The sequence below is a fragment of the Astatotilapia calliptera genome, chromosome 11, assembly GCF_900246225.1.
Source record: "Astatotilapia calliptera chromosome 11, fAstCal1.2, whole genome shotgun sequence".
Classification (NCBI taxonomy): Eukaryota; Metazoa; Chordata; class Actinopteri; order Cichliformes; family Cichlidae; genus Astatotilapia; species Astatotilapia calliptera.
The window spans coordinates 32,622,494-32,648,294 of record NC_039312.1 but is presented as its reverse complement, the minus strand read 5'-3'; the positions used below and the strand labels follow the sequence as shown (position 1 = coordinate 32,648,294).

The 25,801-nt window shown below is 38.2% G+C and overlaps 3 protein-coding genes across 9 annotated transcripts; 1 reads left to right on the top strand and 2 right to left on the bottom strand.

The window, feature by feature from the left end:
• Positions 1–5,164: 5,164 nt before the first annotated feature.
• On the bottom strand, positions 5,165–10,686 carry LOC113032841 (uncharacterized). Of its 4 annotated transcripts, none has more exons than XM_026185991.1 (6): positions 10,387–10,686; positions 9,425–9,485; positions 9,265–9,313; positions 7,531–7,686; positions 7,233–7,325; positions 5,165–6,290 (listed from the first exon to the last, which is right to left on the bottom strand). In XM_026185991.1, exons 4-6 carry the CDS (start codon positions 7,600–7,602, stop codon positions 5,976–5,978), a joined length of 480 nt encoding a protein of 159 aa, XP_026041776.1. In that variant the 5' UTR covers positions 7,603–7,686; positions 9,265–9,313; positions 9,425–9,485; positions 10,387–10,686; the 3' UTR covers positions 5,165–5,975. The 4 variants fall into 4 exon arrangements, with proteins under 4 accessions (XP_026041776.1, XP_026041777.1, XP_026041778.1 ...); XM_026185992.1 differs by having other exon boundaries at positions 9,269–9,313; XM_026185993.1 differs by lacking the exons at positions 9,265–9,313; positions 9,425–9,485.
• Positions 10,687–12,316: 1,630 nt separating this feature from the next.
• On the top strand, positions 12,317–19,571 carry LOC113032748 (NACHT, LRR and PYD domains-containing protein 1b allele 5-like). Of its 4 annotated transcripts, none has more exons than XM_026185822.1 (11): positions 12,317–12,379; positions 13,557–13,605; positions 13,724–13,797; positions 13,936–14,150; positions 14,252–14,496; positions 15,477–15,605; positions 16,196–16,349; positions 16,758–16,787; positions 17,119–17,160; positions 19,021–19,059; positions 19,253–19,571. In XM_026185822.1, the coding sequence occupies exons 1-10, from the start codon at positions 12,351–12,353 to the stop codon at positions 19,035–19,037; spliced, it is 984 nt and encodes a 327-aa protein (XP_026041607.1). In that variant the 5' UTR covers positions 12,317–12,350; the 3' UTR covers positions 19,038–19,059; positions 19,253–19,571. The 4 variants fall into 4 exon arrangements, with proteins under 4 accessions (XP_026041607.1, XP_026041608.1, XP_026041606.1 ...); XM_026185823.1 differs by lacking the exon at positions 12,317–12,379 and adding an exon at positions 12,386–12,492 and having other exon boundaries at positions 13,727–13,797; XM_026185821.1 differs by lacking the exon at positions 12,317–12,379 and adding an exon at positions 12,386–12,492.
• Positions 19,572–20,832: 1,261 nt separating this feature from the next.
• Positions 20,833–22,825, bottom strand: LOC113032293 (transcription factor HES-7-like). Its single transcript, XM_026185119.1, has 4 exons — positions 22,556–22,825; positions 22,137–22,229; positions 21,186–22,016; positions 20,833–21,052 (listed from the first exon to the last, which is right to left on the bottom strand). The coding sequence occupies exons 1-3, from the start codon at positions 22,616–22,618 to the stop codon at positions 21,495–21,497; spliced, it is 678 nt and encodes a 225-aa protein (XP_026040904.1). The 5' UTR covers positions 22,619–22,825; the 3' UTR covers positions 20,833–21,052; positions 21,186–21,494.
• Positions 22,826–25,801: the final 2,976 nt, after the last annotated feature.

The window sequence follows — 25,801 nt, the reverse complement described above, 5'->3', positions numbered from 1 at the left end:
TACATTGAACTGTCAAAAAACTAAACAACCATTCTTTCACATAGTGGGAAATAAGCTCAGTGGTCATGGGATTAATATACTTGCTTCACGTGTTGTTAATGTGATATCATTCTCTCAAAAATTCAAAACCAAAATAAAGATTGGGGGTGTTTATTGCAGATTGTAAAACATGTTGATCTTTTTATAGTAAGCAGGCAATGTTGCTCCCTGTTATGTTTAGAAACTACTGGCTGAAACTGGAGTCCTGGAATCCCAGTAATGTGCCAAGTTGCGCGTAAAAAGTTAATTTTATGCACGTCTCATGCACGAGACTCGGACCTTTAAAACACCAACTTCGTCAAATAATAAATTCCTCTAGTTTTGGTGACAAAACGTCCACTCTGAGTCAAAAGTCCTGATGGACTGTGTCCATCATGCTGATAGAAGCTTTAAACATTTGGCGTATAATATTGCTGTAGCGAAATATTAACATGTGATAATCCTTTATGACTACGCCGCATGATACAATCTGTACATTAATATATGTGATTTTCTATATATGATACAGTGATTTTTAAAGACAACACCCATATTTTTGTGCATCAACTGAAGCACTAACTGAGAAACAAGCAGCTTCAATGTAAAGACAATAAAAAATGAAGACTGTTGCCATGGTAGCAGGAATGTTACCGTAACACAGAAGCTAAAACTCAACTGTGACATCACCTTGACGTCATGGCTGTTCCTTTGATCTTTTTTTTTTATCTGTCAGTTGATTTGATCTGTTTCCCTTAAATAGAAGTTATCCCCCTTACACGCAGCACCTTGACAATACGTCGGACAAACCTCTGTTTTGCAGGATTGTAAAACTAAACGTAGGATCGTACTAGACAGTTTCTGTAATCTCCATTGAACTAGCTTTATAGCAAGCATGCCTCTCTTGCTTTTGACTCATCATGTGATTCCTTGGGCTTTTAAAAAGGCTCGACAGCTCGTGAGATCTGCTCTGGCACAACCACAGGCAGAGTCTTGTCCACCTAATACTGAGACAGATTCTGTAGCCAACAGGCTCACAGATCAAAGGTCACTGAATTACACAACAGGCTTGGAGTGCCTGAGTGAAAATCAGCAGAACACAGCTGAACAGCACACGTCTGTCATCAGCAGAGATAATTTACTGAACAATACTTGTTCTACACATGTGGATACACCATGTGATGAATCCTGTGAGCAATTTCACAGAGGTTCAGCAACCGTGACAACTTTTCTCAACATGGCGGTAGATGGCCTTTCGAAAATCAGAGGAATACTTCGAATTTTATTCCCTTTGACTAGAGAAGATTTTGATTATTCTACCAAAGTCGCCGTTGAGATAGGGCCAATAGGAGGACCACTTATAGTTATCACCTGTTGCTTCACTGTAATTTGTCTCATTTTCTTTAGATTTTGGGGAAACTGTCTGTTTAGACTCAAGAAAAAAGTTTCACAAGCTTTGAGCTGGGTCCATAAGAAAACTTTAGGCTCGGAGTGCCTGAGTGAAACTCAGCAGTACTCATATGAAGAGTTCATGTTTTTGACTGGCAGAATTAATTCACTCAACAATACTTGTTCTACACATGTGGATACACCATGTGATGAATCCTGTGAGCAATTTCATAGTGATTCAGAAGATGACATTTTTCTCGATTTGAACTGAAATTCATGAATCTCAGTCAAATCTTAGAGAAGAAAGCATCAGTGAGACTGACAGGACAGGAATCTGTCAGACAGACTGATTCCTTAAAATAGCAAGATGAGGTAAGTATTGAGCGTGTCTTTAAAGAGGCACAACAAAATCTTGATTTGGTTAAAGCTGTTTTAAATTAGCTATAAAATCTTGACTGGAGTATAACAATATTCATTAGACTCGTACCATCTTGATCAGGCAATACACACAACAGTTCAAAACGTACATCAACCCAAACAGCCGCGACAGATGGCTGCCCCTCCCTGAGCCTGGTTCTGTCGGAGGTTTCTTCCTATTAAAAGGGAGTTTTTCCTTCCCACCGTCGCCAAAGTGCTTGCTCATAGGGGATTGTTAAATCCTTTTTGGGGTTATCTCTCAAATACTGCAGGGTCCTTCCCTTACAGTACACAGAGATTTGGGATGACTGTTGTGATTTATGGGTGGATGACTGGATATGTAAAGCGCTTTGGGGTCCTTAGGGACTAATAAAGCGCTATATAAATACAGGCCATTTACCTTTTTTTTTTTTTTTTTACCATTTATTGCCTTATAAATAAACTTGAATTGTAAATAAAAATGTCAAATTTAAAAAGTAATGGTTTGTGTGTACTTTTAAGTGATGTATGTCAAAGTCAGCGCAACAAGTCAGTGTTTCTTGATATTTATTTATAATCACCTCTGCTAATTCTTGATATTTATTATTGAGTGAGCTGTATATATTAGTGCTATTTCTTAAATGTGTAAAATCTGTAACATATTGTATTGTTGAAATTGTTTAGTCTGTTACTGTTACTGTCTTGGAGCAACAGTAACCCACATCATTCCCTTATGGATTAATAAAGTATTCTGATTCTGATTTGTGTAGTATTTAATGATTCAGTAATGAATGAAGGTTGACCTTCTGGGAAAGCCTTTCGCTTCATGTGAAAAGCAGTGTTGTGTTAAGCTGCCTTGTTGGCCAAAATAGTTTACAGATAAAGCATGTCCTCTCTTGTCCTGTGCCTTTCATTCTCATTCCCTCTGCTTTATTGCTTCCATGATGTTAAGCTGATTTTATATACTGATCTGATGCTTCCTGGAGGTTTTTATTGAAGAAAAACTCTTTCTGATGAAAGATCAGCTGAACTTGTCAGATCAGTGTGCTGAAAGGAAAAGGTATAACATCTTTTCTGACATGCAGTGGAGCCCCGAATGTCTGAGACCAAGAGTGAGAATCCTCCTCTTGCTTGTGAATTTAGTTTTGACAAAGTTTATTCTGAAATGATAATATTGACTTAAAAATGCGATGGAAAATTTAATCTATTAATGGGCTTTTCTGTGTTAAAGACAACCCCTCTGCATGGATGTGTGTTTACATACTGCTTTGCTTTTAATCAGTTATTATTAAATTCTCTCTTCCACAGACTTCCCACTTTTGTCCTCTCTCACTCCGCTCACCCTCATAGAAGATGTCTGTCTCTCCCTGAATTTGGTTCTGTTTGAGGTTTTTCTCTGTTAAAGAGGAATTTTCCTTCCACCTTTTGCCCAGTACTTGCTCATAGGAGTTTATCTGATTGTAGTTGTTTTCTCTGTGTAACTGTAGGATCTTTACAATTTAATAATCCAGATGTTGGTACATGGTACCCCAGATGATGTTTATGCAATGTTTTATCGAGATTTGTTTACTTGTCTAAAACAGGCCGTTCATGCTATTAAGAAAAGAAAAAAAAACCCTCAAATGTTGCTGATTTAAAATAGTTCAACAAAGAAGATTGAGCCAAAATTTCTCCACAGAAATTTGAAAGATTGCCATTCAGTTTTAGATCTTAATGCCAAGATAAATGTATTCCCACAGAGGAGTAATTTACTTGTAAAGGCTAAAAACAGCATTACGAAAACTGAAGTGTGTCAGTACTGCCCATCTTGTCCACACTGCTGAATACATGCATATGCATATTTTCCATTAAATTTGTTTTACTTCTCACAGTTGGGCTTCATTTGGAATTCCCTTTGGAAGTACGAGTGCTTTAGAAAGATTGGAAAGTGAGAAGTGTGCATGGATCACATCACGGTCTTCCTCACCTCTCAGTCAAAGGTCCTGATGAACTCTGTTGCTCTGTCCATGGTGCTGATGTAAGCTATATATGTATATGACAACACATGTTCAGTGGAATTTTAACAAGACACCCACATTTCTGTTTTGTACCCGAGATCCAAACAGCTTTAATTTGAAAAAACAAACACAAACAAACCACTAAATGCTGTTGCTAATGTAGCTAGAATGTTACCACTGCTTAACGTTTACGTCGTACCTCGTGACTACCCTAGAACAGTAACTTTGACGTCACCTCTGTGGCCGTAAACCAATTGTCGCGTTGATACTCGAATTTTTTCATATTTATCCCTGTAAAGTAAGGAGACCGTAACCCTTTATTCGATTAATTTAATTAAACCCTTTATTAATATTCTGGCGCGTGCGGCTCCCGTTACAAGTTTGAAAGACACGTGCAGATGAGAGGCGTCATCAGCTCCTGTGAGACAAATTTGACAAAGATCTGTGACAAAACCGAGCGATAAAGTAATAAATCGGAGGTGTAAAAACACTTTTTTTTTTTTACTGTTCTTTGAGGTAAAACCCAACATTTATGATTTTCTGCAGCCTGTCCTGGTAGCTGCCATTCATAAGGATTATTTCTGCAGAAAAAGAATCACATGACGGATTAAATGCCCCCTTTCATGTGCGCGAGCACAAAGCTTGACCCAGAAGTTAACTACCGATGTGATAGCCATCTCTGTCATGGCCATCTCTGACGGAGGTTTTAGAAACCCCTAATGGAAAAAAAAAGCCAGTCTGTGCTGATCTTCCTATGCAAAAACTTTATTCTGAGTATTTTTCACAGTAAGAGTAAACAGTTGACTTTTCATAAGAAGTTCCTGGTCTATAGACACGTTTGTGTTTATTTGTGTGTAAATGAATAAAAGTGTGTAAATACATAAAGTGTTAAATACCGTTTTCACCGCTCAATTTTGACGGAAAAGAGTTCGGTAAGGGGATCCCACACTAAATCAGCAATGAAAGTGTGAAAGTGCGCATAAATCTGTTGTTGGATGAACACAATTTAATCATGGCACCCTTTTTGCACACAATTTAACCAAGTACAATAAACCCTTTTCGATCATGTCAAACCAACACATTTAGCATTTGGTGGTTTAATGTAATCAGATTACGTTGGATCAACATACTATACTTACATTGATTTGAAGTGATTTATTTAAGTATGTAGAGTGAAATTTGTTTTAATTCATTCTACACAATTTAAAAAGTTTAGGAAAACAGAATTAAATCTTGTTGTTTCAACAACTACTTTGTTAATCAAGGCAATGATTTCACTCATTTCAACCAAATTATTTCAATTAGATTTGTTTACATTTGTTACACATTTAGAAACCCACCACTTTACAAAAAAAGTCACAATCAGATTATGATAACATTATCTTTATTAACTGGATTTAGTGGACAATATAAAAGCTTACCATTTTTGTACACCTGCAAGCATATACTTCAAAAGGTAAAATGTTAGAATACTTATTTACATAGGTAATATGTTGGAACCAAAGCTTCCACAACTAAAAACAGATGCAAAATTTGCTCAATATATCGACTGCATTTTAAAAAATTAAACTAAAAGATAAAAATACATCTCCCACTTGGCAAGTTAAAACATGTGACAAAATCGAATTGTGTGAATTTGGAAAAATAAAATAAAATAATTAGAAATATTTTGGGGGCAATACAACAACAACAAAAAATTCCATAGGTGATGAAAATCTATATTTGTTTGGTGTATCTCATTGAAATAATTATTAGTTTGACCAATTTTTATATTTCTGTATTTATTTTTTTAATTTTGGTTGCAGTCCTCCACAGCTAGCAATATAGTTTTGCTGTGTTTTAAAACATGCTAGCAAGCAAAATGGAAACAATAATACAGTGAACTTAACAGGTGGCAGTGGTCTTAAACTTTACAGGACCTTGATACATAAACACAACATAGTACTTCTGTCAGTACTTCTGATCCATTTTGAGCCATCTATATAAGGACAAACAAAAATCATCTGCAGTGCTGTATAAAAGGTGAATTGCCCAACAGAGAGAATCCAAAAACTTTAAAAAAAAAAAAATTTAAATGAAAGAAAAAAATATAAACAACTCAAATATTAACATTATATATTGGAAATCACCATTGCACCAATGAACCATTCAAGACCTATCAGTCATTTTCAAGTGCTCTCACCCCATAAGCTTGTTTTTCAGAAACTGTACCTTTGAAGACAGCTTTTGTCCATCAAAATTTAAAAGTATCTTCTGGAGGACTTCAAAGGTGCATTTAAGTTCTGGTGGGTAGCTCAGGTTCAAACGGTATATGAGTCCAAACAACAGAGCACATGCTTGTGCAATGTTACCCAAATCAGTGTTAGCCTCCACACCCTCAATCACGACACCAACGTCCTCTGGGTCATCTTCAGGTTCAGCACCCTCCTTCTGGATGACGTACACCCCCATCACAGTTTGCTCCATGCAGCTTTTTGCTTCGCTGTCCGTATCCTACATGAAAAAATATAAGACAACAAAGTAAAATTTAAGAGATTGTTTAAACAACTGTTTCTATGCTGTTCATAAAATCCAAGTAGTCAAAGTAATAAACAGAAAATTACACCACTAAAGTAGTTGTTAGTAATTACTCCAATACATAAATTATAAAATACACCTCTCATGTCAAAAGAGGTGGCATAATTGACCTCTCACCGGCCCCTCCCCCGAAAGGGCCATTGTCCAATTACACATTATAGCAACCGTTACTGTGTCTGACAAACATTAACCTCAAGCAAGATGGAGAAGCGGTGTGCCCACCGATACGCCGAGAGATTGTGTCTGGAGGAGTTGTGTTCTTTCCATTCACAAAGTCAAAAACAACGTGAATGGATTAAACAGTGTGTATGGCCCCATTCCCAGGTAAATGTACCGAACATTATGAAGCATGTCTGCTCGCACATTCGGGTACCCATTGGTGCGCAGAGGAAACCATTTGTTTGTCGGACGTAGCAAGAGTAACTTAGGGGGACAGGACTCGAGAAAAGGCTAACTCAGCTGCTAAAATAAAACAGGTATAGAAGTGTTAGTACTAAACAGCTCAAAGTTCATAGACATTTCTATTTACAAATACTGATGACCATAACAATGAAAAAACAACAGGACTTGTTTTAATCCAAGTACAGATTCAAAAGCAATATAGTCTTGATGCATGTTAAATGCATTGTATGTTTGTGTATCAAGTTTAAGTATGCATAAATTTCTTTCCTTCCAATACCAAATTCCAGAAATTCTTTATTGCAACGCTTAATACTGTTTGGTATTCAAGACATCCTTTCCCCAATACCAGGTGTCTTGTTGCTAATCTCAAAATTTTAATTTTAATGATTTGCATTTGAGGCAACGTCACAATTTGTATGAGAATGTTACAGACAACATGCTGGCACAATGGCTCACCAAGTACTCCTTTATTAACTTCTCATAGTCTTCGTTTAGGTGGATGCACAAAGACTTCAAGATGCATGCTCGTCTGGTATGGATGTTGTCATGCTGGAGAGGAGGAGGAGATAATATGAGCCAAAACCAGTCTGTTTTTCTTAAAGCTAGGGTAATCAGTTAACTTGCATAATTATTCTTTAGGTTAGAACCTGGCATGTACCACTTGTTAAGCAAACAAACAAAATTGACAACTTCATCTCCAAATAAAAGTTATTTTTGCTGCCTATGACAAAGTCTACTCAATCCTAATACAAACCTTGGAGATGGCAAGCATGAGACCTCTTATTTTCTTTCCACGTGTCCCTCCTTTGGTCAGAAAGATTTCCATTAAGCGTGGCGCGTATTGGTCAAGCTCGGCAAAGAAAGTAGATAGCAGAGGCTTTGTGGTGATTCGCAGAAACTCCTTCTCAATCTGCAATAGAGAACAAATACATTGATTAAAAACGCAACTGTATATTTCACTCACTTCACATCTAAGCTGACTAAAGCTGCTTTTAGAAGACCATGCAGACATCAGTGCTGTCTGTGTAGGACATGAATCAGTCTGTGTCAGATACTGAATTTGAAATTTCCACTAAAGTCACAAGTAAGAGGCAAGTGGAACCAAGATCTAGGCCATTTGCTTTTTGAAGTTTGCAAAGACTGCTAAATTGCACCAGTGGTAGTTCACTCTTTGCAACACAGTATGCTGTTCTAAACAGATTTTTCAGGTTTATTTTTAGTATATTATTTGCAATTGGTGTTTGTTCTGGGAAAGATATTGCAGACTGAGCAATAATCCATTTCTAATGGGGGCCTTTCTTAAAATGACTGGTCCCAGTAACAAAGGCGCTTGTCGACTCAGAAATCGAGGGAAAACCAACAACACACCCGGTAGAACATTATGTTATTTACACGGGTGCACATAAGTGGTCCGCATGTGCGCATTCGCTGTCAAAATAAAAGACGCGCAACAGATAAGAAGTTGCAACGCACGTTTGCATCCATATAAAAGGCACTGTTTTTGTCCGCTAGAGTGGGATTTTCACGGCACATTCTGCACCACATCTGTGTGTTCATCATTTGTTTGAAGCCAGCTCACCTCCTGCAATCACTTTTGCGAGAATACGCGCTTCTTTTGTGGTTCGGACTCCTTCTGACATTTCTTTGGAGGTGGAGGAAAACCAAAGTAATTGCTTAAAGGAGCTTCTTCGACATATTTAAGAGTTCTAAACAAATATGTCCTCCTCCAGAAAATCTTATGTATGCAAACACGCGTTGCAACTTCTTATCTTGTGCGCGTTTTTTATTTTGACAGCAAATACGCACTTGCGGACCACTTATGTGCAGCCCCGGTTATATAGCTCGTCATGTTGCAGCCACAGAAATTCTTTTGTCCATGAAACCATAAAGCTGCACTTTCTTTTTGCCTTATAGTCTGATTTGTCATAACTTTTCCGTTTTGTGGTAAGCTTTTCTTTGGCTGTCACTTCTTCACCCTGACCTGTCTTATTTGGCTAAGCAGAACTACAATTAATATCCTGCTGCTTTTACACACGCACTCACATAACACTCAGCGATTGTCTGCGCGATCAACCTCTCACATGTTTAAGCTGCGGGAGATTTCACTTGTCATGTTTGCATAGTAAGCTAACGATTGATAAGACGATGTCAGAGGAATTGGTGCACAAATTATCATCACTCACAGATCAGTGCTGTCGCTCTCTATACACAGGTCGCGCTATTGCAAAGTGAAAGCAAAAAACAAGCGCAAATTCAAACGCGATTTCAATATGTCACATATTGACAGTGGCTCACCGATGCCAATGACATAATTACCCAGCTACATTTCCGAAAGAATGCAGAAGCATTGACATATATTTTTCCTTCTTATGACAGCCCGACGGGCAGGGCAGAGATAGATTTTGGTAGCCCGACTGGAAAAATCGCTAGCCCTGGGACGTCGGGCTAGCCATTTTGCGAGCCCTGTACAGTGTTTCAATAATTGTACCTACTACTCTCCCTGATGGAACAACGCTTGCACTGCCACATACAAGTCACTGAAAGAAAAAAAGAAAAGCAGTTTTAAGGATAGTTTTATTGGCACCTTTTTTTCATTTTGATTAAATCATAAAACTATCATAAAAAATATATGATGGTAAAAGGCTTACCATGTATTAAAGAGGAGGCACAAACAATCAGAAAAAGGGGTCAGCTTTCTTTGTGGTGTTACTATGGTAAAGAAAACAGAAAAAATTATTTTATAAAAATTCCACAGTGGATTTTTTTTTACTTTGTTGCAAATGTATAAAAAAAATACAAATACATATAAATACCTCTTGCAATATAAAATTCACAGATAAATATCCAATCTGTTGCTAAATGTAATAGCAGTGTTTCACACTATGCAATAAAGATGCTGGTAGTTGCGGTAAAGGTCCCACAGGCAATTTTCATAACTATCCGCCATTGCCTTTTCCTCTGACCTCGTGTTTATGCTCTTTTTCCCATGCACTAGCATCAAGTCAATTCGAAGGATGCAGCCCCTGAATTTGGACACAGCTAATATTTAGCAAATCGCGCATGCTAGTTTAACTTGCATTACTGTGAGAGGCCGAATGCTTAAAATAAAAGGAGAGAGAAAGAAAGAAAGAAAGAAAAAATGCAAATGATAATAAAAAAAGTGAACAAAGACCATGTCTTGCAATAACCGTCATTTAAAACCAAAGTGAATGCTAACAGAGCTAGGTAGAAGTTCAATGAGACAACCATACTAGCTTTAGCTAACTTCATTTACTTTGAAAGTGAATTACAAACGTGTTAAATATTGAATTAAACATATCAATAACCGCTAAAAACACTATAAGACTAACTGCAAAAACGGGTAAAAAAAAAAAAAAGAAAAACAATGAAGTGGAAATGCTAATAATAGTATAAATATACCCAGAGCGGATTATAAATCAGGTATTAGACGGTACCGATTGGCACCGTCTAATACCAGATTTTCACTGTATTTGCTCCACTCCCGCTGTCTAATGACAACTTACACATTTGGAATTAAAAACATTGTTAAACAATTAATGGACAAAACAACTTCGTTTGACTAAGATATTTTGAGTTATTTATTACTTACCTGTATTGTGGAAGATTCCGCAGAGGGAAATGGCAGTCCACTGAACACATATAACTTCTCCGCGTTCCCGCCTCTTCACTTTTGGGAAGTTTGAGCATGCGCACTAGGCATCGGTTTTAGAGTTGTTGATTTAAAATAATTACATTTAATTGAACTGAAGAATGCAAATCTAGTTCATTAAACTTTTTGTTATTTTATGTTAAACCAACAACTGATAATGATTTAAAAACCTAAACTCAATATGTTCATGTTAAATAGACAAATGTCTATTGAATTAATCAAACAACTGCCTTAGTTGACTTTTTTGAGTGTATGCTCCACATCCAGCCACAAGCAGCTTGAGCTTTTGTTCTGTTTTAGATAATCTACACGGGATTTCATTTTATTTCACATTTTAGTCTGAATTATTAAAATGCGATGTTTGATTTCTTGTATAATGGTTTTCAAAAGAAACTTTGATATGCGTAAAATCCATGGTTTTACGCGCGACTCCTCACGTCGCCATGTTTGGTTACATGATCACAACAAAATAACAGCTTGTTTTGGACCCGTGTGACAACCTCTCACGTGTGTTTCGCGTGGGAACCAGAAAGTCACTTCCCCTCCGAGCACATTTGTTAAGTGAGGTATCAGGTTTAACAAGTAATAAAGCGAAGATTGAGCCTCCCTGCGACCAGAGAGAAGAGCTGAAGCACACACTCCCACTTAAGCAACATTTGTCTGCACGCTGCCATGTGTTTAGAGGGACAAACGCAGGTCTACTAGACTTCGTTTATTTATTATGACGGTGTTTGGAAAACGCGGTAACATTTGCTTTAAAAATAACGAAATCTTTAAAGACTTTAAGCTCAACTTTGATTTATAAGCAGATCCTTCCGCAACCGTGAGAAAAGCACACAGATTTGACTAAAATTACATTTAATACGCCGTGAAAGATTGCTTCTTCACACAGAATTCGTCGCAAATAAATAAATACAGTCTAAATAAATGAATACAAATGATCCAAATTTGATGAAAACATATATTTTAAATGAGAAATAGTGAACTATTTCTGTGAGGAACACAAAACTCCGATTCTATTAAGAATAAAAGCCTGAAAGCACACATTTTTTTCTACTTTGTGATTCTGCAGGTACTCTTTAATTTCTGTGGGGTTAAATTATTTTTTGTGTGGTGCAGGATTGATCAAAATCGCTGTCTCCTCCATTATATACTTTTTTTGGTCAAACAAAATAACAATTACAGCACTTATTTTACATATCAACAAAAAGTTATATACAGGTATAAGTAGTTAAGAACAAAGCAGTCGTCGAACAAAGAACATTTAAAGAACAGTATAGGTGAGAGATACCATAAAACAGCATACAAGTACAGTAAGGTGACCTATCATATAAAAGTAAAAACAAAAGTACGCACATACAATCTAGCTACATCAATTGAAAAGCTGCATCAAAAATTCAAGTAAGGTGTGAGCTAAGTTACACTTATCCAATGAAGCCTTCCACAGCAGGACTTCATTTTTAAAGCCAGCAAAACACGTTTTCAAGAAGCGACATTTGTGAATGAAAAATTTTGCAACTATAAATAAGTTGTTAATCCCAAAGTCTATTTTTTTATTTTCTGTTTGTAGGCCAAATCTAATTACTTGAAAGGTTAGAGAAGGGCAGTCAAAATTTTTAGAGGTTAACCAGTACTGAAAATCATCCCAAAAACATCTGGAACTAAAAAATATGCTCTGTAGTTTCAACATCAGTACTGCAGAAAGTGCATGCGGTCGTATCTATATTGAATTTCTTGTGAAGATAATCATTGGACGGATATATGGCATTTAAACAACCGGATGTTGCTACAACTTGTCACAAACCAGGAAAAGAACCCGGAGATTCTATTGGTGGAACTCGGTCGGGAGGCGGGGCTTGTGTAGGATACAGGAAAAGGTATTTTTTGTCTTGTAATTGGTGTGAATGTTAAAAACACATAAACTTTTTTCCATGTAAGTTGAAGTATTAGCCTATAAGACAAATGCACCGTTGTTACACAAACTGCATTGCGACTGTGCGCAGGGAAGTGAGCGTTCATGTTAGGAGTGAAGAGGCTGGAGAAACGGTTCGTGTGGGGACGCTATTTTAAAGCCTAGGCTATAACTAACTTTTAGACTTCACTGGTTTGAGCGTGTTATTGAAAGAGCCAGTGCTGTTTCCTAACCTTTTCCCCGTTTCAGAGCTTCTAATTTAAATAAGCAAGTCGTAAAACAACGGGAGAGAAAGCGAGTGAGCTTTATTTCCGCGTTTAGCGTCAACTGAATGTAACGCCATAGTTTGTCTGTATACGAGCTATCATTCAGTCTTTCTGCAGCAGGTTTTTGTTCTAAAAATGACATTTAAAGGCGTTTTAACATTTTAATATTCTTAAAAGTTATTTAGTAGCAGGCTGCTGAAATATGAGGTGGTTTGAAATTAATCTAAACAATTTAAAAATCGTTCGGTAGGGGATGCAGGGTGTCTGCTGTCGCCTCATGATTGCTTATCGTGATTTCATTACACTGTAACTCTGTCCATAGCCTTTTTAATAGTTTGAATAACCTTTAATTAAATTCACAACATGTGAAAAACTCTACCCCCCCTCCTTTAATCTCACACAGTGGACGTAAGACAGTTTGATCATGAAGTTAAACAGCTTAAATAACTGAAGCAAAGTATGAATCCAAACATTTTGTCTGTAGATTCTTCCTCCTGCAGTGGTTTGTATATTCCACCTATTCTACTTTTATACCTTTCTTTTAAATACTCAGGCTAGACCTCTGCGTTCGTGATTATGGTGCTCTGTCAAAGGCTCCTCTCTTTTCCAGATCTATTTCAGCAATTGAGACATTGTTCAGTATAACAAAAGATGAGGTGCAAATTAGAGAAATGAGAGGCTGATTAGTCAGTGTGCAAAAATCATGGAATTTCTTGATGCAAACAGGTTTCCTCTGTGTGGAAATGACACTTCAGGAGACCCAGATTTAAGTTTTATCACTTGGCTTACTTGATAGGAGAGGACAGCTAAGGAATAAAATAGAGACTGATGTTTGAGTGTGTTTTATTAACTCTCCTGAAGCATCCTGACCTAAATTGCTTCATTTGCACTGTACTTTGTAGTTTGTCCACTTAAATTCTCTGTGTTTCAAGACAAGAAGCTTCCAGAAGCTCTGAGATCGAGGGTTGTGCAACTATGATGGTACTTTCATACATTCACTCACGTTTCTTTCATTAATTTTTTTAAATATGTATTTGTTCATATATGTGGTGTTACACAATGTAAAATCTGCACTTATTTAATTGATTGTCTTCTGCAGCAGCATTCCAGCAACTGGACTAAACTTGAGCCTGGGGTGAACACTACAGATGCAGACAAGGCTCCAACTTACAGGTGAATTACGGGAAATCAACAGTGATTCAGATTTCTTTGCCAGAAGAAGACCCAGTTTTGCAAAATCTTAATTCTGCATTTGACATAAAATGAAGTGTTAAAAATGACGCTGTGTTCCTTTTTATTTTTTCACTTTAGCCTTCAGTCTGAAGCGGGAGACTTTGAATGCAGTGTCTCTGGCTTGCGCTGGGTTTGTAAGGAAAAGATCAGCTTTCAGTACCACTTCTGCTCTTGGGGAGGACACATGGAGAGAGTGGAAAGCAGACAGTACATGCCTGCAGGTCCTGTAATTGATGTTGCAGTCACTGCTGGGCAGTTAAGTGAAATGCACCTGCCACACTGGGTTTGTATAGGTAAGAGGACATGAAGAAGTTACTAATATATTAAAAAACTTTTGCATTTCTGATCCAAACTTTCTTCTTTCTCTTTGTGTTTTCTGTGTATTTTTGTGCAGATGACATCCCCGACAAGTTTGCAGTCCTGCATCTAGATGACTGCGGAGATTTTGTAGAAGAAGTGCGTGAGGTCACAGCATCACACGTCAAGTTAAACGAGTTAACTTACTTTCCGAAAGCAGTCGTGATGAAGATGGGCCCCCCTGTTAAAATCAGCTGTAACGTGTTGCTATACTACAAACCCAACACCCCATTCCTCAAACTCCACGTCTTTGTGATTCCAAATGATCCTGCTCTACAACGGGTAACTGAATCTGTATTTGTCACAGGAAAAATAACACAGACTCAGACTGACCCCAATAGAGTATTAGACATATGCTGTAGTTGAATGATGGCTTTAACTTGCAGGGCTGAAAAGTGGAGCCAATGCGGAATATGCATTCTTTCTAATTACTAGAAAGGGAAGACTCCTCTGGTCTACTCTAGGGAAATTGCGATTGTGTTTCAGGGACTTCACAAACTTTGAAAGGTGGCAATCTTACTTATATGGTCTGTTTCATTAGAAGATAGATGTTCAAATTTGGAGAGTAGTATTTCATAAGAAAAGTTATTTTAAGATAATTAAAAAAAGAATTAAGGGACAAAAGTGAATATTAAGAGAAGGAAGTCATTTTACTTTAAGATAGAATGTATACATTTGTGGAAAATATTTCAGTTTTCTTTTTATAAGCTGGCTGTAAACACTTGTTTTGGTAACCCATGGATTAATGATGTATGTGAATGCAGTTGCAGTGACAACAGAAAACGGTTAATCTTCATGTACGAGTCATGAGATCTGTCTGTCAGATAATGTTACATTTTACCGACTTAAGTAAAATATAATCTCACTGATTTATAGCCACAGCAGATAATAACATTATAAAATTGTTAATGAAAAGCTGAATATAAATTATATATGAAATATAATCCTAGAGTTCTGGAAACAAACAGGATACAAAAGTAGAGTGTTATAAATATTATTTTAAGTCTGCTTTGAATAATATCTTTATTCTCGGCAACAGCACTTTTTCTTCAAATGTATTTACACTAATTTAGAGTAAACTCCATACATTGTTTTTAAACTGTATTTAAAGACAACAGATGGAAATGCTGAGGCAATCCTGAAGGACTTTTGGACTTGACGTATATTTGTAGGGTCTTTACCTCACAACAGAAAGCACCTTGAGGCACCTGGTGTTGTGATTGGATAATACTGAGTTGAATTTTTTTTTTTTTTCCTCACAGAAAGTGGACAAGCAAGAATTGTGTTATGGATATGAAAAAATTACCAAGCCACGCCCAGATGAGTACCTCAAAATGCATCATGGTTTCTCCCTCACAGCCGACACCCACTCGGCAGAAATTCAACCAAAGGTACGCTTTTTACACTCTGTCAGCAACTGTGGTGCTTTAGGATCAGAGCATTTTTACGACGGGTTGTAAATAGTGTGACCAGTATGGGTGGGAATCACAGAGGAATCTGCAGTAAGATATTGTCACATTTCTTCACTACTCTATGAATAGATAAATGCATTTGAATACACTGTCCTGTGAGCAAGAGTCAGGAAGATTTCTGGTTTCCATTTGTAGTCCACTAATAGTTCTTTCAATCGGTTACTTAGAGCAGGTTTTGCATTTGCTGGAATGCAATCTGGAAACCATCGGCTGTCACCCAAAGATGGTTTAGCTTTTTATTTACCTTGTTAAACGTCTCTGTTCCTCAATAAAGAACGTGTGGACATAATTGAAATACTGGCCTGAGAATCCACTGTGTGGACCAGAAGCACTGAAAAATTGGTGACTTTCACCAGAAGCTTTGTCATCAGACTTGCTGATAGATTTCCAGGTTAAGTCACAGAGCAGCTGCATATTCAGTTGACTCTTTGCAGTCTTTTATTTTTATTATTTTGCTTCTGATGGAACTGGACTAACTCCTCTCCCTTCTCTGTTATATTTTTAACTAGAAAATAACCCTCAGATATAATGGCCAGGACTCCAACTTCTATGAAGTGTACATTGAAAATCCCAAAGGATGCTTCAATCTAAAACTTCAGTATGCTTTGTCCAAAAAATATGAACCGGTGTATGAACCTGTCTGGACCTGTAAACTCCAAAAAGGTCAGTAATTGAAATGAAACAAATCAAATTTGTATATCCTAATGCACACTCAAAGGGTTAGATACTGTTATTTTTAATATACTATTGTCAGAAAACATGATATTCTCAAAGAATATGTTTTTAATATATTTTTACTTAAAGATGGAGATCATAGCTTTGATAAGTTTTTTTTTTTTTAAATTCATCCCAACCCACTCACCAAAGCTTTCAGGGTCCTTTTTATTTGGCTGGAGCCATTTAAATTTTGCTCACTTGTCAATTATTATTTCAAAGAGATTGGAATATGTCACATTTAACTATTAAATAGAATACTTCAGATAGCACGTAGCTTTTTGTATAAAATCTTTATGGTGACTGTAAAATAACATTTACTGTTTAGATTGTTATTTGCTTTGTATTTTATTTCAGACGATCATCCAAAGTCTGGTTATGGGGAAGGTGAGATCCAAACAGCTTTCGCTAATCTATCAAGTAGAAAAGTATTCAGTGTTGTGTTCTTGTTATTAATCTTTTGCATCTAGAAGAATGCATGTTGTGCAGTTCCACTTATAAACGGTTCATGTTAGAGACCCATCTGAAGTGATAAATGTAGACTTTCAGGCAATACGTGATTCAAAGGTAGAAATGTTGTGAGTGCATAAGGGAGAGAAAGTTCAGGACAAATTTGAAAAAAGATTACATTTCAGACATTTTGAGAACAAAACGGTTAGATTATTTAGTGCCAGTGATTTATAATAAGTGTGAAGTCATTTTAATATTTTCTGTACAGGTCCAAGATCCTCGAGGGGAGTAACCGGTGTCACTACTGTTGGTAAGTTCACAAATATTAACTCTGCTCTCTTCTCAGTAAATGATTTTCACATTTCTGCGCTAAAATTACTCAGGACCTCACTGCAAACACAACTAAGACTGTAAGACAAGTTTAAAACTGAACTGAACTTTTAATCAAGAATGGAAACTGGGGAAAATAAACGAATACCAATATCCTAGAAGAAAAAAACAAACAGTGGGAGGGTGAAGGACTTTGAATGAGATGAGATGATGACTTAACAGAGACTGAGGAAGAACAGATTCAAGAACCATGACGGGGGGCAGGTGAACTCAGTTGAGCCAAAAAAACACTGGTTTGGGGCATCAAAGGCTACAGAGGGTAATAATTAAACAAAACTTTCCACTCTTTATACCCAGTAATACTCGTTCTGCTTCATCCACACTTACTGTGTACTCGGTGAAACAATAATTGTTAACCGTCACAACACTTAAAGCCAGGAAATATTCGGATAAAGTTTTTGTGGCTCTAATCTGGATTCGAGTCCTTTGATAGTGAATATCCGTTGATACAGAGTCTGATTCATATATTGACATGCAGTATCAGCATGCAATGTGAATATTTGTTGTAAAAAATATTTGTGCAGACAACCTTGAGACAAATATTTCCATCCCTCCCTCCCTCCCTTTATCCGGGGCCGGGTCGCAGGTGCAGCAGCCTAAGCAGAGAGCCCCAGACCTCCCTCTCCCCAGCCACCTCCTCCAGCTTATCTGGGGGAACACCAAGACGTTCCCAGGCCAGCCATGAGATATAATCTCTCCAGCGTGTCCTGGGTCTGCCCCGGGGCCTCCTCCCGGTGGGACACGCCCGGAACACCTCACCCAGGAGGCATCCTTGTCAGATGCCCGAACCACCTCAGCTGGCTGATTTCGATGTGGAGGAGCAGCGGCTCTTCTTTGAACCCCTCCCGGATGACTGAATTTCTCACCCTATCGCTAAGGGAGAGGCCAGCCACCCTTTGGGCGAAGCTCATTTCCGCCGCTCGTATCCGCGATCTTGTTCTTTCAGTCACTACCCACAGCTCGTAGCCATAGGTGAGGGTAGGGACGTAGATCGACCAGTAAATTGAGAGCTTTGCTTTTACGCTCAGCTCCCTCTTCACCACGACGGACCGGTGCAGCGGCCGCAGCACCAATCCGTCTGTCGATCTCCGGCTCCCATCACTCGTGAACAAGACCCCGAGATACTTGAACTCCTCCACTTGGGGCAGGAACTCATCCCCGACCCGGAGTGGGCACTCCACCCTTTTCCGGCTGAGAACCATGGCCTCAGATTTGGAGGTGCTGCTCCTCATTCCCGCTGCTTCACACTCGGCTGCGAACCGTTCCAGTGCGAGCTGGAGGCCATCACCTGATGAAGCCAACAGAACCACATCAAAATATTTTTTCATTAGGTTTTATTCTTAATTTATGATGCATAAATGATTTAACACAGACTGTAAAGATAACAGAAAACCTGCAAGTTTAATTCTTACAACCTGCAGCAGGGATTTTTACTATTTTAATTATTAATTTGAAAAGCAGCTTTCATGCTTGGCACTTTGAAAGTGATTGTAGTATTGGACTAGTATGAATCTTCCCAGCAGCCTGCTCAAACATTTGTTTGCATTCAAACACAGTGTTGCAGGCCCTGTGCAGTCAAATGATCTGAAACTGTTCTGCTCTAATCCAGTCCTTTAAAATGTTTCAGCCTGGCAAATCTCAACTTCAAACCCATAGAGATGAATTAGGAAAATACTTCCCAAATCTAAAAAAGAAACGTCGGATGTGATCCTTTTGTATTCTAAATATTTATAAAATACTTATAAAAGCATCCTGTAATTTATCATTTTCTTCCTCCTAGACAAACACTGTGAATAAGCTGCCTGCAGTGATGCAGAAAGTAAGTAACATCAGTTTACTCTGACTTCATGCTGCAAATCTTAATGTGATAGGATGCAAGTGGATGATTTATAGTTTTAAAATTGTGTTAATAAGCTTGTGATTGAACTGGATGTGTAGCTTGTCATCAGTTATCCGCCAGTTAAGTTATGGTCAAGTCATACCCCTTTGTTTGTTTGACTTGACTTCATCAGGGACCAACGGCAGCATCAGATGGAGAGAGGCTTTAGGAGGGAGAAGCTCAATGAATTTAAGTTGTTTCTGAGGCACGGAAACATCGTTACTGAACTTTCTCGCATCCCAGATGACAAACTGGAGAACACAGACCAGTCAGGCCTGTTCGATCTCTTGCGTAGACTTACACTTAGCAGTCTGTGGAAGTGACCAAAGATTTTTTCAAGAAATGTAAAAACCAAGACCTGGTATATATGCCATCAGACATCATGATCCAAAGTTTCTTTTAAAAACTCACTGTTTATCTAATAAAATGTTTTGCCTTTTGATTGCACAGAATGTGGTCCATCCATCCATTCTTTATTTATTGTCACTTGTTTGGATGCAGGTAGTGGGGGAATGTCTTCACAGACATTCAGGAAGAATCCTTATCAGATGCACATGAGTCAAATAACAGAACCACAGTATAACAGGGGTTGGTGTTATATATACATGTACATTATATATAATATACAAGTATAATGGTGCTGACTGAGCCATAAAGCAGTAAAACTCTGTCAAGACGTTACTACAGTTATTTTCTTCAGAAGATTGAAATTAATGGAGAAAAGGTTTTGTCGGGGGAAGTTGCCTATAACGAGCTGCAGGGCCGGAAGTGATGAGGCATTCACGGTCCATAAATTGCACTTCATATAAAATGTGTATGAGAACTATAAGGATTCAAGGAGCTTTATTTGTCATTCGCATCACATGTTTACATGAGGTGGAACGAAGAAACAGAATTTAAAAAAACAGAATTTAAAAAGTATTAAATAAAGTTTTTTGGGTTTTTTTTTTTTCAAAACAGAAAAACAAGTAATAAAATAATACAATAGAGTACCAACCTGAGTACAAGTATGAATATAGAATGTAGGTATAAATACTTTAGCAGCAAAAGGGCATGATGACCAGCATTGAGACGGTGTCACTTTATCACTGCTGGTGTCACATAAAGCCTGCAATATAGTTTGAAACTAACGGTGACGATAGGGGAAAAAATGCCACTGATTCTTACGGGGTTAAGACACGTTTTGCTCCCTGGGACCTGACACCACACACGCGTGGAAAACAAATGACCTCTGAGCAGCTCGGGGCGATGCTGGTGACAGGATAGACGCTGAATACAAAGGAAACAAACGCAGACGTGAGCTGTGTCTTAATTATGTGAAATGATCTTGACTTTAATGGATCCTGCTATTCTAAATATGTTTAAAGGCAACTGTGAGAAATGAAACTGGATGATGCAGAAAAAAGTGGATGTAGTTATTAATATTATTATTCATATTATTATTATTATTATTATTGAGTTGTCTTAAATTATCTGAACTATATTAACTAATCTTAATCCAAAAGTCTTTCAGTGCCAGTAAATAAAGTGCGACAATGGCTATGATGTCTTTGAAGTGAGAGCTGCTGAGCTCTTTCATTTCATGACCAGTCTTCACACCTGGAGGATGTAACTCTGCAGGAGGCCGAGCTTCACACCTCTGCCTCGGACTAAAAAGAGCTGAAAGAGTAAAAGGCCTCCGGGTTTCCTTTAATCTTGAAACAATCATCTGACATGTTTTTAAAGATTTATTTGGTTGTTTTAACTTTGAAGAGTACAGCTCGCCATAGGGAGAAATCCAGAATAAATTATTGTGCAAAAACCGACCAGAAATATCTTCAGATTGAATAGAAGTGATGTTGTACACAGAGACACAGGTGTCGCTCGTTCCACCAGAGAGGTGAATATGAAGGTCTGCGTGGGTCTCCCAGCCTCAAACCCTGAGCTTCCACACCTGGAAATGTGATGGATGGACACTCAGTCATTATCCACTACCGCAGCATGCTCTTTAATCATGACGGCACATAGTAGCAGCTTTTAGTAGCGCATCAAAGAGGACAAAATCTCCTCGGCTTCGTGAAACTCACCTCTTCACTCGCTCTTCAGCGCAGCAATCCCAGCTGGACCGCTCGGCTGATCCAGCTCACCTGTGTCGCAGCCTGAGAGAGTCCCCGTTCCCCTGAGCCACTTACGTGGCTGACTGAGCTCATTGAAAAGTATTTAAAACAGTGAATCAACCCTATTACACATACAGATCAAGTCATACTCGGGTATTTACAATATTTACAGGACCTGAAGTTATGCGTCTTCATAAGACTACAGTTTTTAAAAAGAAGTTGTGTGTTTTTGCCAAATAGTTTATAGTCATTGATTGTTCTGAAGTCCCTGCCTGGTGATCAGGGCCAAGGTCTCCACAAAGTGTGGCTGGAGGGGGAGCTCTGGGCTGAGCTCTGTTTGGCCGCTCCTCTCTCCGCTCTGATCTCGGACTCTCTTTGTTTCTGAGGCTGTTTGGGGACTCTGGGAAACCTTTGTTGGAGTGGGAGTGGGTAAGGTCGGATCAAACGTTTCTCCCCTGAGGCACGTGCCGGGAGTCTGAGCTTGGACTTCTGCCTCAGCACCCGCAGAATAAACTTTGCGTGCGGCAAAAAGTTTCTGCTTTGGAGACCTTCGGGCTGTGAGTGTGAACGGGCCAAACGAGCGGCAAAAGCTGCATCCAGCGCCGATCCGAGCTCCGACCCTTTCCCCTCGGGGCCCAGAAACCCCGCAGCTGTCTGCAGGCAAGTGGAGAAACCGTCCTGGAAGGAGCGTTTCTGGTCCCCACGTCCACCTGTAGTCTTGTCTCCTTTGGCAGTGTTCTGGAGGAAGAGGACTGTGTGCTCCAGTATCTCAGCTTTCTCCACTCGGTGCTGAGTGGACCCCTGCATGAGAGCAGCAAGTTAACCTTCGTGTTTCATAATAATAAATTAATAAAAACCACAAGTATGAACCACATCGATTTATTTCTATAAAATTCATAGAGAACTAAAAACTTCTCTTACTTCTTGTGGCTCCTGCAGAAACATGGTCCTCAGACACTCCAAACTGCGGTTCATTCTGTCCCTCCGACGTTTCTCCACCTGAGATTTTATTAACTATCGCAAAAAAAAAAAAAAAGAAAAAAAAGAAAAGAAAACCAAAGTCTAAACGTGGTTTCCTGATTTTGTTTAATTATATACCGCGTAAAAAGAAAAACTACCAAAGAAAAGCAAAAAAAAAGGAGCAAATGGAAATGACTAAATGATTAGAGGGAATTCAGCGCACTAAATTATACAAACTATTTCATATCTCCAAATTACTGAAATTTTGACAAAGCTGATGCTTTAATCTTCAATGAATCTGATTGTTATTGTGGTAATAACAGAGAATCACTATATGAAATGAAATCACGTCACTTGACAGGTATCTGGACTTCCTTTACCTTTCTATTATTTGTTGCTTCCTCCGCCTCATGTAACAGCTTCCTACCAACCGATGGTCCCATGTTCTGCTCTGGTCTACTGGTAACAGCTTCCTTCGCAGTCTGTTACTGATCTGGAAATGAGGCTCTAGTTTCCTGCCACTTATTTTTTACTGTGGTCCTGACAGCCTCTCAGACTCCTCCTACTTCCCTACCCCTCCTCCAGGTCCCTTGGTCTCACCGTTTGGTAACACTGCAAATGAAAAAAAATCCTAGATTTGTTTTTATTTTTGAACTTGTCTAATCTCGATCTGATGTCAAGAGTATAAAACAAGAAAATGAATCTTATGCGCAGTCGCGTGCGTAAAGTTTAAAAAAAAGTCTTGCGTCAAAACGTTTGAAAATTTAACTTAAAATAAACATAATTTTACTCCAGATGCTGTTCTGTTTTTTCCTGCTCTTGTGCTTCATTTGAAAAAGCTGGTAGCTCATTTTGCTTTGGGAGAGGGGGGCTATTTGCGCATGCAAAGCTGACACGTGCCTTAATCAAGGAAAGCTTGCTTTTTAGGAGCGACGGTGTGATCCTATGACCAGTTTTCATTTCAGAACTATTTTAAGTTGAATAAAAAACAATCACTTACAGGAGGAGAAAGATTTTCAGATTTTTCGCCGAGCCAATATACTTAATTCAGAAAATTCTTTAATTTGTACAGAGAAAGCAGCATCGAAATGATCGAGATATTTCTCGTGGGAAAGGAGGAATTAGCGCTGCATTTACAGCTACCTGTTAAAATTGACACAACTCTGAAAGTGAGAGGCGACACTTCCCACGTTCGCACGCGTATTTTCCACTTTTTACAATCCAGACGCTTTTCTTTCCAAGCTCCTTAGAATTCCCACCGACATTCATGCAAATAAGATGCAGACAGAAAAAATTCTTCCAAGATATGAACAGATCTTTAAATTAATGCAGTTAAATGCCAGGGAACAACTAAAAAAAAAACATCACGGTCTTCATGTAGTCAAAGTTGATTCGTCAGTTTTAATTCCTGTTCCCTTAAATCTACAGATACAAACATTTAGACACTAAAACAGCAACACATAAATGCCAGCCCGTTTATCACCGACTCACTGTCACTTTGAAAATAGACCTTTTGTCGCACAGTATCATGCAAATAATTATTCATGAACGCCGATAAAGGTAGTGTGAGGTTTGTGAATCACCTCAGGGTGACTTTGATATTCAGAGTGTGGCAACACGAGGCAACAGACACGTGCCAAAATACAATGACTATTCAGTAGATCTTTATTATTATTCACGGAAGTGAGATAGATTATTAGTAATGACAAATACGCCGTGATTAGAATTAATTGATAAAGTTTTTCAGAAGCTCACTAAAACCTACTACAGGTAGGAATACATCAATAAATGTGACTTTTAAGTTCATCCCTCCACAACTGGTCGCTGAAGATGTAACAAATATAAACATGTATGCATATATTTAATTACTGATTAAGGCATCTAATTTCCTTTAAACGTTTTACTTTAAATACATTTGTAGTAATTTTGGAGATACATGCAGACTGAATGGCGCGTCGCTTGGAGTTTTCCCTAATCCTCTGGCGCGTGCAGCTGCCCATACAAGTGGGAGAGGCACGAGCCTTTGAAATGTGTAATCAGCCCCTCTGAGACTTTACTTGCATATGTGACAAAAGAGCCGCCCACACAGCGTGAAGCTCAGGTAAATCACTCCGACCTTTTAGGCCATTATCCTGTACAGAGAAATGAGATGTGTCCTTATAAAACAGGCTCTGGGGTAAAATGGTTATGAAGACAAAGCCGAGGCATCTTTCAAGTGTCGAAGTTTTTAGCAGTGAGCAAAAATCTGCAGCAAGGAAAAGTCTCATGTTGTTCCTATATTTTTTTCATTAACATTTCTATATTCATGTCTGTAGATATTTGTCTTTTAATCATGACTGTATAACAACAACTTTGTGCACACATGTTTCGCCGACTAAGAGTCAGGAAAGTGTATTCTGAATTTGAGGGAGTGCATAATTTTTTTAGGCGCATCCTTGAAAACGTGTGAAAAAGGGGACTGATATCAAAAGGTAACAGTAGCCTGTTTGTGTGTTTAATGTAAATATGTAATTTTCTTGTTTTCCGCCTCCTCTCCCAAAGACTCTTCTTTAGGATGTATCACTTCTAACACGTAATAAAGTGAGAAACTATTCTACAGTTCGATTCCCATGAGAGAGAGTTTGGTGAGGTATCCCACGGTAAACGATGGCGATAAAAGTGTGAATATCCATTAAATATTCAGCCAAACTCAATCAACATCAGCGTTTATCTGTTGTTAGATAATCTAAAAGGGATTTAATGTTAATACAACTTTTCAGTCTGGATTTCTGAATTGTTATGAGAGGTCTGCAAAGGGATCTTCAAAAGAAACCGTGACGCTAAATTCCATATTTTTATGCGGGACTCTTTAAATGGTTAAGTTTGGTTAAATGGTCACAAAAATGAGAACCTATTTGGGGATCTTGTGACAAGGTCTAACGTGTGCTGTGCGTGGGAATCCAAGAGTCACCTTTCCTCCAAGAACACTTTGCAAATGAAGTATCAGTTTTAACAGGTAATAAAGTGAAGATTGAGCCTGCTGCTCCACATTCCCACGGCCAGAAAGAGCTGCAAGAAGCAGTTTCCCACTGTCACACTTTTCCAACATTTGTCTACTTAGTGCTGTGTGCCACGACAAATGTGCATCCACCAAATTAAAAGCATTTTTTGTCACATGGTTTGGAAAACACCGGAACACTTGCTTTACGCACCTCTAAGTCTCACCATTAATATATAATCAGTTGCAAATAAAACACATTAGTACTAAATACATCCAAAGTAAAAAATATTTTTTTATATACACTGGCATTAGTAATAGGGTGTATGAGTATATTTGTTAGTAGTAGATGGGCTACCTGATTCCGGTAGAGAGCTTTTCGGGATGACCAGATATATCTGAGCTCTGATACAAAGAAATACACAAAGAAATTTAAATAAATCCAATAATTTTCTTTCACAGCAATAAAACAATAAACGTAAATAAATGTAACTAAATATACAAATTTATGTTGTGACTGTCATGTAACTTAGTGCAGAAATAATACCACATTTTGTGGTGTGCGTAAAAGTGCTTTAACGCTCACTGATTACATTTAATTCCACCTGTTTACAGACCTGCCTTCGCCACGATTCTCTTATCATGCAAG